Genomic DNA, 12,179 nt, shown 5'->3' on the forward strand with positions numbered 1-12,179 from the left:
TTAATCGTACTTCATCATACGGCTTATTCTTAACTGTTAGTATTTGTTTTGTCTTTGTAACTATTTGAATGATTTTATCTTGTTATATTTTATGTTTTGGGTTGTATTTATTTGCATTATCCAGTTTTATTGTAAAGCATTTTGTAACTTTTTTTACAACAGTTTTTGAAATGTGTTATATAAATAATATTATTATTATCATTAAAAGTAACCATTTTGTTATGTTTGGCATACCTTGTATGACAATGTACTACTACTGCTGTCCTGCAGGCTGTAGGATCAAGTAGACTGGTTGAATTTCAGTCAAGGTAAATCACATTGGTTCAATTTAAGTTTATGAGTTCAGATAAAGTCCATTCAAAAGCTTGCTTTCTAATGTATAATATCTGGGCTTTGAACATAATATGATGTGGAATGATAATGATATTGTTTTGTGTAGGTTGTTATCAGTAGTAAACTATGTACCAATACTCTTTACTTCCTGTTTACTATGTTTACTCAATTAATAAATCATTAGGGTCTTGATTAAGGTGTGGTTATTATCTGCTCATTTGGTTGTCGTTTTAAGGCAACTGTCTTAAAACGACAGGGCTGTACTGGGAGCATCCCAAAGCCTGGCCATCTCAGGGATGATCCAATGCAATCGTTTTGCCATAACAATTTGGCCCTTGTCAAATTGACTCAGGTCGTTACTCCCACATCCAACACATTCAGTATGACAACTGGTTATTCACTTATCGTCTAATATATCCCAGACCTTACATCATTGTTATAAAATATTCAGTTTTATTTGCCTCATCTATGAGTGGTCATAATGTTTTGGGTCATTGGTGTATATAGTTATAGTGGCCTCAATCAGTGTGAATGAACTGTGAATAAATCTATGAACTTCTTTTACAAATTCAATATTATACTGGAATTGTTCTGATTAAAGAGGCTCCATGATTTATCTTAAAACAATACTCAGATGTTTGAATATTAAAGTGAATGTTTAGGCCGAGACTCAAAGTGACTGGCACCTGAAAGTCAGACAAGTTACTGGTTGCTACAGTCATTCCTCCTGTCGACATTGGCCCTGAAGAATTCCTTCACAAAGCCAATTCAATGTAAAAGATGGGGAACTAAATTCAGAGTCTGCTTTCCAAAGTTCAGAGTTAATATATTAATATGAGGCTTCAGCAGTCTGATAAATCATGAATCAAGGTTTTATCACACCTTCTGCAGTTCAGAAAGGAAACTGGCAAAGAACAACAGCAAGTTAATTTCCATAAAGGCTGTAACTTTGAAAGATATGCCCTTGATTTGTTTGATCCAGACTGATGAAGCTTCATATGATCTTTTAGTTGAATTTTGCAGAAGTCTGATATACAGGAGCTTATGTGTCAAAGCAGGGCCAGCCAGCTTGACTAAAACCCACAACTTCAACAGTTAACAGTGTTAACCACTCATCAACATACAGTTATTCATCAGTTCATTCATCTTTACTAAAGAGTTGGATCGGCTTCATAATTTTAATCAAATAACAAAGTTGATGTAATTCCTTACTTTTGATTTAAATACTGCAGCTTCCTAAAAGCAATGTTACTTTCATCCCTGTGTGATTGTATGACATTCATAATAGATATAGATAATAATTGGCAAAAACAAACTGAAAACTGCATATGATGGTCCAATGTCAGCATGGACTACAGGGTAAAATCATACCATACATTACAATATTATGTAATACTTAAGTGTGAGAATGAAACCCTGAGCAAAAGACCAAACCTGTATTTCTATAACCTTCAAAAGTAAGACAGCACATTGAAATATTTCCCTTGTTTATTATCAGCAATTAATCAAATACATATAAACAAACAGTAGGAAAAGGTCATGTTCATCAGTGAGTTCATCTTTTTTTTCTTTTTCTTTTTATGTATGCATAACATCTTGTGCAGTAAAAAATGAAACATATTATGGTACATGAACAATAAATAAAAAAGGAAATATTTAGCACTTTATTTACAACTCATATTCCAAGAAATATAAATTAAACATTCTGTTAATTTACTAGCAACAAACTCCACAGAATATTAAACTACTAACCAATATTAGACTGTTCACTTTGGGTGACTGGACTTTTAGTTTCCCTCAGGCAGTTACATTAGGCAGCATTGTATGGTTTAAATTTTCACACATCAAATATTTGATGATCAAAATATTCCCATACAATGATTCTACTTGTATAAACAGAAAAGTGCCTGGACAGGATTTCACACAATTATGGGATAATAAAGTCACCCAGAGTGATACAATTGGGCTGAAAGCTCATTAAGACAGAGGGACCACAGCCACTGTTCCAGTAGAGTCTCTCCGGGATAGGTCATTCAGATGAATCTCATTAAACATGAATGGATGAATAAAACCTGTAAGACCGGATCCTGAATCCTTCAGGTTTTTCAGGCTTTTTTTCTGTAGTTGTGAAGAGGGATGAGCCTCCTGCAGAAGTCTGTTTCTTGGTATGCTACATTAGATTGGATATGAGGGCATTGTAAATTGGCAAAGACATGACATCTCAAATACCTGAAGGCCTGACTAAATTCAAACTAGAAAATGGTTAGTGCAAAAAAAAGTTGCCGTTCTAATAAGGCATTTTTTATTAAGGCTTTACAAGTTATAAGTAATGTCTTAATTAATGGTAAATAAATAATTGACTAACCCTATATAAGTTTGTTATAGGAGAACATGCTTTGTGTGGACATGTTGTGAGTAAACCTAACAGTGTAGGCTTATAAAGATTAATAACCAACCCACAAGTCAGGACCAACCTAAAAGGCCCCTATGCTTGTAACTGATCATTAGGAAATTATTTATTTACCATTCATAAAGCTATTAGTTACAACTTATAAATAATTTATAAAGAGTCTCATTAGAAAGCAGTGGCAAAACCAAAATTCTAAGATGAATACAGCCTCTCAATTCTGGAGAGCCTCTGGATCCTGAAACTGCAAAAAAAAGAGGTCTAGCCTCATCTCAGGGTGGAGTGGGGAGGACATCCAAGACGCCAAAACTGACGGTCATTTGAAGGTAGCTCCTGCCTGGTAGAATCCATTTTCAGTGGTGGATGTAATTTTCTCAATCTCTTCATTTTTCACACAATTACCTGTGTCACTTTTTGTGTGGACAACCAAATGAAACACAAAGACTATTAGTGAGTGTGTGCTGTCTTTACAGCACCCAGAGTTCCTGGAGATATATTAAAGAGGCAGATCGATGCAGCCAGGAAGAGAATATGATGGCAGGCTTGTCTCACCATTCAAAACATGCAGGTTCAAACACTTTTATAATACATCATAATGAACTAGTAGTTTGAAGCATACTGAGATCTTTATATCTCTATGAGTCTCATCAAGGAAAAAAAAAAATAATTCTGATGTTCTGATGTTTGACCTCAGAATTCTGATTTATTTTAACTTTCTTCTTGGATTAATCTCCAAACTCAGATGTCACAGGCCCAAATAATCTTCATCCACCTAAATACTAGAAGTCAAGATGCAATAAAAACTTATACTAACAATATTAACTGTTTTCCATGTTTAAGTATTGCCTCCTCTTATCTTCTTCCCATTTCACAGCTACAGAGTTTCATAATGGAAGGGATTTCTATGTATCTCATGTAGTCTGAATCGATAACAGTGATATATATCAATAACTTACAAAAGTAAAAATCCAGATGTTAAGTCACAGTCAAAAAATTGTCAGAGAATAAACAAACTCAGAGAGTTTGGGACATGTAACTGTACATATTAGAAAGGTAACGTTGAGACCACAAAGAAAATCCTATTTACATCAAGTCCTGTCCAAGAGTCACATACAAGAGGTAATAGAAGAAAAATATTAACAAACATTAGTGAGTTCTGCTGGAAAAAAAGTCTACTTTTTTACATTTCTAGCACAAGACTGTACATCATCTTGTTGAGAGAGGCAGTTTCCTATGGTGAAAAGCTAGACATAAGAAGATACCATGCTGCACTAATATAGTGCAAAATTATGCCTGAAAACTGAGAAGGAAGAGGCAGGCAGAAGTAATGGTGGCTCTGGGATTCATCACACTCTTTTTCTCTGGTTTTATCTTTTTTTTCTTGCGAGATGGACCCGGGCCATAACAACACCGAAGGTTGTAAATGTTCTTAATTGTAGAAAGAATTGACAAGTGTCCTCCAGAGATTATCCCATCCAGCTGTGACAAAATTATTAAAAAGACATAAGAAGATTTGTGCTTTTAGAGCAATATCTTTTCAGGTGACCCTCAACTGTGCAACAACTGTGGTATGGCTAATACTGGCAGTAGTAGATGGCAGAGAAGCAAAGGCAAACTTCTGAAAGAAGTTAAAGAATTCATGAAGGCTCTTTTGAAATGATCAAAATGCAAATACAAAATGAGGACAGGAACATCAAGGATGCTAATGAACATAGATTCAGTGTCTTGATCTTTGAGGTTTCTCTTTCCATCAAAATCATGTTCCTTGGGTGTCTGCGTGTTGGATGAACAATGCCCAGTGGCAGCCCTGACATTGGAGGCTGCCCATAGCAACCCTGTGTGCCCTGCACAAGGATGAATGTCTATAGGTCAGTGTGGTTAGAAAGAAGTTCTACATATCAGCGTCTCCATCGTAAGCTAGAGTCAGTGGCTTCAGTCTGTTGTTCATCTGTCGTCGCTGTGGCTTCTTTGGCTTTTTGCTACAGAACAAACAAAAAGAAAACATGTTTAGAGAATGAAGCCTGTGAGAAGCATAACAGTGTTGAATCTGAGGAGTATGTTTCCACATTCCTGACTTGTCTCTGCATCAACTATAGCTAGTCACCTGTCAAAAATCCTCAAAATCCCCCCCGATTTAATGAATGATCATTGGCACAGTTTAAAAAATAAGAGATGAACATTAATCTGTCACTGTCAAACAAAAAAACTTCTCCATGGCTTAAAGTTCATATTAGACTCAAAAATAGAAGTAAAGAAGACCTACTTTATTAATAAAAATCTTTGTTTACACTATGGCTCAGTGAGTTGTCAGCTCAATAATCCATGTGACCGTTCTACTAAGAGAAAGCACAGCAACGAACGGGCTATAAATTTAGTTTTTATATCAATGTTTTGATCTTTTGGACTAATTTGGCAAATCATTTGTCCACAGTAGGCCTATTTTTCTGCATATGCTGATTAAAGACCAATGGAAGAACAAGTGCTGAAAAGTTTGAAAGACAGGCATATTGCATATTCTTTATAGAGTTGAAATTTGGGACGTCTAACATTTACTCAGCTTTTTTCTATGATAACTTAAGATCCAGACAACTGACGACTAAAATACTTTGTCTTGTTAAAATATATAGTTGAAAACCATTAAGGTGTAAAAGGTGTATGTGGCTTTAAACTAGAAGTCCATTTTGAGCTTCTAGCAGGAAACCACAACACTGACACATGATCATAGAGGATATGTCATTGACAGGTGACCAAATGACATGTACTGTTACCATGATTAAAATCATAGATTTCTCTGGTTTGAGAAATGATGAAATGTAGAACATAGATCTAGTTGTTTTTAGATTTTAATGTGGAAAAGTTACAGCTTATACCTTTAATCATTGTGGAATGTTTGGGAAAATGTTGAGCAGTAAAGTGTAAGTGATTTAGAGTAAATGGGATAAAATGTGCAAAAACACTGGTATGGACTTAAGGAAGTGCCATGCTTTGTAGACAGTGTAAAGATCTCCTTGTATACTGTATCAAATGACAATGAATATGTGCAGCATGATCACGATAAATTCTTTTATCCACTTGAACTCAGTAATGATGCCATGATGATTGTGTGTCTACATGAAATGTGAATTGATGACCACAAGATGGTAGCAGAAGAAAAAGACTAGTATTGATTGGCCTGCAGGTGTAGATCCTGGATTCCAAGGCTCAGGAGTAGACAGAAATAACTGGTTAGGCGTTGGGATAAGGTTCAGGTTAAGGTAAGAGGAAACACATATTAATGGGGAAAGAGACTTCAACACAACACAACCTTCTCCAGAGTCTAGGAATCCAACATTAGCTGCTTACAACCACAGAAGTCAAAAGCTACCCATGGCCCTTTAAACACTGATTTACACAAAAAACTCATATTGTGACAAAAAAAATGTAACTTGAAAACATTGTGGATGATGAATATCTTCTGAATGCTTTTACATAACCGACAGATATTGAGAAACCTACTGGTACACAGTACACTGGTTTACAGCAGTAGCAGTAACAATGGGATTCAACTGAAGGTTTTTTTGACACTTGATCATTTGCATGCAGCGGTACAGGCTTATATATCCAGATAAGGATTTAAAACTGATAATCTGTTTTTTTCTTAAGTGTTTTTCAAATTATACTGGAAGCTTTAATCCTATAAATCCTTAAAGGAAGTATCCAATATTTTGGGAGTTAGGCTTCCTCACTTTCTTTCTTAGATTACAACTGCAAAATATACTCAGTACAAAAAAGAGCAAACATGGAAAATATAGTCTGTAGTTTATATCTGCAGTGAAGCCTTACAGTCAGGTGGTGTGTTTGATGGAAGTTGGACAGCTCACCTCCAAGAAGTAATCCACTGAAATGAGTGAACAGGCATTCTGGGTGTTTGGGTACAAATGGAGATGATGTGGAATGAGTAACAGGGTGGTGAGGTGAGGACTCGACTATGTGATGACAGTTTCAAAGTGAGGTGGTGGATGTGACAGTGCCTGCTTTTGCTGCAGCTGTTGTTGTGATGGAGGTGGCTGTTGGAGCTGTGCCTCATATTGCTGCTGATGATGTTGTTGGAGGGGGCTGTGCCGCTGTAACTCGTCTTGCTCTAGTTTCTGGCAGGCAGGACAGGTGTAAGGTACTGAGTCCATTGGGTAAGCCCCGTCTGAAGGGCACTTGGATCTTGACTTGCAGTAAAGGCAACAACCACAATAACTGAACAGGTAGTGTAAAGGTAGGGATGGAGAAAGAAAAACAAGAAATAAAGGGACAAATGATGAATGAATGAATAAACACTAACAGTGATGTAATGAGAATCTGTTATTCTACCTGGATCAGCATGAATGATGGCACAGATTTGGGCTGACGAAAATTGTTTTTTCATTGTATGGCCTCAGAAAGCCACACTATAAAAAGTGTAGCAATGTGTAAATCATAGAGCACACATACAACCCTTTAGTGTTTTGCTGTGTGTGGCTTATGACCAACATATTGACCTTTGTCAAATAAAATACTAATTGTTAAAGCAGCACTCCACTGATTTTCTGCATCAATTTCATTTTATTAATCACAGGCATGTGAGAGCAGTTTTTAAATGTCCTCTGATGATAAGGCTGATGACATCATGGTGATGTCATAAGTCATCTCAGCTTGGGTTTGGAAAATACCAATTTATAACAGAAAGCCTGAGTAACAAACTGGAGGTATAGAGTTTTGAGAGACAAGAGTGTTCACCTGGCAAAGAGTCTTTAACTGAATATGCTATTGAATTGAATTAGGGGAATTAAAGGACTCAGCTGAGCCTCTCCAGAGGATCATTAACTTAGGCCTTCAAACAGGGAGGGTCCCGGTCCTGTGGAAAACATCATGTCTTGTTCCAGTACCTAAAGTAGGACGACCGACTGAGATACAGTAAATGACTATAGTCCGGTGGCCCTCACATCACACATCATGAAGACCCTGGAGCGGCTGCTTCTCCACCTTCTGAAGCCACAAGTTGAACATGCACTAGACCCCCTACAATTCTGGCTCCACTCCTGTTCACCATGTATATGGCGGACTTTAAATATAACTCTGAGTCCTGCCATATCCAGAAATACTTGGATGGCATAGCTACTGTGGCGTGTATCAGGAATGGGCAGGAAAAGGAGTATAGGGATCTGATGATGGCCTTCAGTGAATGGAGCGACAAGAACTGCCTCCTCCTGAACACCTCCAAGACCAAGGAGATGGTCATCGACTTTCGGAGGTGTAGGTCAACCCTTCAGCCAGGCAACATTCAAGGGAAGGACATTGAGGTGGTGCACAGTGGTGCACCTGAACAGTAAACTGGACTGGTCCCTTAACACGGATGCCATCTACCGGAAGGGGCAGAGCCGGCTATTTCTCCTCAGGAAGCTCAGGTCCTTTGACGTTTGCAGTGAAATGCTGCATGTTTTATCAGACAGTGGTGGCCAGTGTACTCTTTTATGCTACAGTCTGCTGGGGTAACAGCATGTCAGACACGGACATAAGCTCATAAAAAAGGCTGGGTCTGTGCTTGGCAGGAGTCTGGACTCACTCAGGACTGTTGTGGAGAGACGCATGCAATGTAAGATGGAGGCCATCTTGAACAATACCAAGCATCCTCTCCACAACATTCTGGCAGGACAGAGAAGCAGCTACAGGTGCAGCAAACGTCTCATCTCATTGCACTGCAGAACAGAGAGGTTCAGGAGATCCTTTGTTCCCACTGCCATCAGGCTATACAACACCTCAGCCAAAGGAAGTGGAATAATCTAATTATTATTGTTCATTTGTTATTAACTGTTTTTATTATTATCATTATTATTGTTATTATTATTATTATTATTATTATTATTATTATTATTATTATCAACAATGAGCTAATGGACACATGAATTTCCCCTAGGGGATAAATAAAGTATGTATCTATCTTTTATCTTTTTGCAGTCTGACTGATACTAGGGAATTATAATTCCCTAGTATCAGTCTATCTTAGTTCGTAGATAGGAGGAAATATTAAGGGGTGCAAAGGCAGTGGCCCAGGCTAAGCAGGGACAGTGGTTGAATTGGGAAGGTGTAGGATGGAAAGTTAGGATTTGTCCAGTGGAAGTAGGATGTAGAGGATTTGTAGCAAGGTCTGTTGTCTCTTTGGTGAGGGAGTTAGGAGGAAGTGGACAGAGTGTGAGGAAAATAGTAAAGGACATGTCAGATGAGGCAGTAAGATCCAGTCAGTGGATTTGCATGAAAAGAAGTAATGGTAGCTGGGGGCCCAGCAGGGGGAGCACTTAGGATAGACAGACTCTTAGGAGAAGCAAGGAAGAAATCCAGGAAGAGGAAGTGTTTTTAAGTGGGGGGTGTGGCCTGTATTGTTTGTTTGTATTGTTTTTAATTGGTTTGTAGTGTGTCTTTGACTGTTTAGGTGAGTTTGTTTGTTTTAGGTGAGTTGTATTGTCTTGGAGAGTGGGGGAGTGGGGGGAGGTAGAGCACAGCCTAATCCGGCGGGGGAGAGTTTAGCCGAACAAGACATCTCTCCCTGACTCTACCTCCCTCATTCAAAATGGCTTTCCTTTATGATGATCTTCATTACATCACTGAATGCAGGTGAATGATGGCATGTGATAAGTTAAGTGATGATGGGATCAAAACATATGGCGGAGACACAAATAAATAACTTTTAGGTATTGGTACATTACCATGCTAAGTATGTCATGGAGATTATAAAGACGAGCAGAACAAACGCTCCAGCTGCTACTCCATACACCCAGGTCTTCAGCTTCCCATCTGCATGGAGAGTCCCACAGATACTGACTGTTAATACATTGAATGGCCTCAACTCAGTTGGGTGTTTATTAGGTACAATTAGCTAGGCTTTAGCATCTACCTAAAGCTAATGATTTAGCTAGGTGCTAAAGGCTAGAGGGGCATTAGAGTGTGGAAACAACTGCTGTTCACTGAATCATGAATGTAACAGAAAGATACACAGATCAACAGTACACAGGCTTTAACACCAGTGAACAGTACAGTATGAGGGGAGAGATGTGTTATTTTACTGCACCTCCATCTACAGTATAAACATGTGATAAGTCAGTGTTCAGAAGAAAATACAGAAATATGCATGGTCACTGTCACATGCATGTTCTGTCCTTTTGGAAATGTAATTTATAAAAGCCGCTGGTAATTTCAATATGCACATGAGATGAACATGTGATTAGAAACTATTACAATGTGCACCAGGGGTAAATGTATACATTTATTCTCTTTTGATTCAAATTTGCAATATTTTGTACTTATGATAAGATTTTTTAAATCATCTACTTCTTCATTCAACAGGCTAATTTTCAACTGCAGTCCTCTGGCAGGATGTCTAAAAACCACATATTGACCAGATGTTCATCAGTCAGATTACTAAATAACACATATTAAAAAGATACATAAAATAGATATAAAAACAACATATGTCAAACAACAACAAGTTAGCATAATACAATTTAAGAGTGCTCACATGTCTGACTGCTTAAGAGCCAGTCCTTAACATTGTGGCTAAATTTAAAATAGGAAGTGCAATTTCTTAGCTCTGCTGACAATGTGTTCCATAACTTAGAGGCTCTCACAGAGAAACATAACTGACCAAAAGTAGTCCTATGAGGCCTAGACCTATGAGGGACTACACAGTCACCCCTTAAATCTTGATTTCTGCATTTGTTTCTTTGATTTCTTACTTACTCTTCCTAATTACTTCTCTTCTTTTTTTCTCATGGACCTTCCCTGTTCTATATTATTCTTTTATCTTTTCCTTCATTCTTTGTTCCTTCCTCCAATCTTTCTTTTCTTATCATTTGTTTTTCTTCACTTCCCCCCTTCATGCCCTCTTGTCTGTCGAACAATTTTTCTTTATTTTCGATGCTTATTCTTTATCCTTGTTGTTTCTTTCTTTCCTCATTTTATCCTTTATCTCAGATTTCTCACCTTTATTCGTTCTTCATCTGACTCTGTCATATTTTTTCTGTTTTTTCCATCTTAATCCCTTTCTTACTTTCTCTACTTTCGTCTAGTTTTTTGTCCCTTATCCCCCTATTCCTTTCCTTCCCATACTTCTTAACTTCATCCTTTCTGCCCTTCTTTTTTCTTCTTTGCTTTCTTTTATCCTTTGTCCTTGCTTTCTTTCATAGGACCTATGACCTGCATTCTATTCCTCCAACTGTTCCTCCACTCCTCCTTTGATAGCCTTTGTACTCTCATCAATCACACATTTCCTTCACAACCTGTATTTTTTGGATTGACCGTATTGTAATTTAACCTACTTAGTGATTCTCTTCGTTTGAGCAGGACATTCTGTTTAAGTTGGTGTTTGATGATGTCGTCTGTATATTAACAGAATTTGCCCATTCACTCTTATTTTCTCTTATTTGTTATGGAGGTCTGTAAGGTATGAATTGTTTTGCATGTATACAACTTTGGTTTTAGCATGTGAGGAATGTCTGCCTTGGATGAAATGGTGACCTTTGGGGTGAGCAGGACACCATCATGTTCACTTTTTCATCTTTCAGTCACAAGAAATCATCTTTTTATGTTCATTATGCTAGTCACTCAAACCATTCAACATGAGACTAAGAGCAGGTGAAGCACTGGGCTGTCACAGACTGTGTTGAGGTGTGTTACCTGGACCAAAGGGCTGCAGGAACCAAGTGCGTCCCACCCTGCTTGGTGTGCTGATTGCAGGCTGGGTGGGGTTAAAGGCTCGGATGGTTTTGACATCGGCCTTGTTGTCACCTGCCGTGGGGATCTCCAGCACCGGGATGACTGTACACTGGTCCAGTAGGCCATCAGATGTCATCACTTCAGTGTAGCCTTCTTCACAGCCACACACACCAACCTGACACAGGAAGGAGACAGGTATAACACACTGACATGGACAAATCAACTTTTTTCTACAGCTACCAGAAACAGTGCTTCAAAACGATGGAGCAAATTCACTGTCAGATCCAGGCCCCCTTCCCCACAGATGTCTATAAACCATACCACACCATATATTTAAAACTCTAGGCCATTTTAAAAAATAGCATCTTAACTAAAAATTATCTTTAGATAGAGGTAGCAGCTCCGAGCCTTTCTGACTTGTGACCTTTACAGCAAAGCATAGTGTCTGTGAGTTGCCCTTCTAAGATTGTTTTATTTAAACAGTTTCTCAAGGCCTGAAAAGGTAAAATGTCCCACATGTCACAATAAAAATCTATGATCAGAGAGGAGACTGAAAAAAATAAACATCTATTCTTCCATATAAATCAGTGAACACTAATCATATGTATTTTTTTTAATTGTTTATGCATATTAAAACATGTTTTTCAAATTTAGTAAGAAACCTTGCATTATAAACCCTTAAAGGAATCGTCACGGATGGCTTACTTTGGGATTTAGGCTTCCT

The 12,179-nt window shown here is 37.9% G+C and overlaps 1 protein-coding gene across 1 annotated transcript in view; it reads right to left on the reverse strand.

The window, feature by feature from the left end:
• Positions 1-1,803: 1,803 nt before the first annotated feature.
• thsd7aa (thrombospondin, type I, domain containing 7Aa) overlaps positions 1,804-12,179 on the reverse strand; it is a 199,347-nt gene continuing 188,971 nt past the window's right edge. Inside the window, exons 26-28 of the mRNA XM_023428180.1 lie at positions 11,417-11,630; positions 9,451-9,538; positions 1,804-4,719 (exon numbers count right to left, since the gene is read on the reverse strand). Coding sequence (XP_023283948.1) covers positions 4,632-4,719; positions 9,451-9,538; positions 11,417-11,630 — 390 coding nt within the window. The 3' untranslated portion in view covers positions 1,804-4,631. The remainder of the gene's footprint in view (positions 4,720-9,450; positions 9,539-11,416; positions 11,631-12,179) is intronic.

This window comes from Seriola lalandi, unplaced genomic scaffold (assembly GCF_002814215.2).
Source record: "Seriola lalandi dorsalis isolate HSWRI2012SDOR001 ecotype SW California unplaced genomic scaffold, Sedor1 jcf7180002054868, whole genome shotgun sequence".
Lineage (NCBI taxonomy): Eukaryota > Metazoa > Chordata > Actinopteri > Carangiformes > Carangidae > Seriola > Seriola lalandi.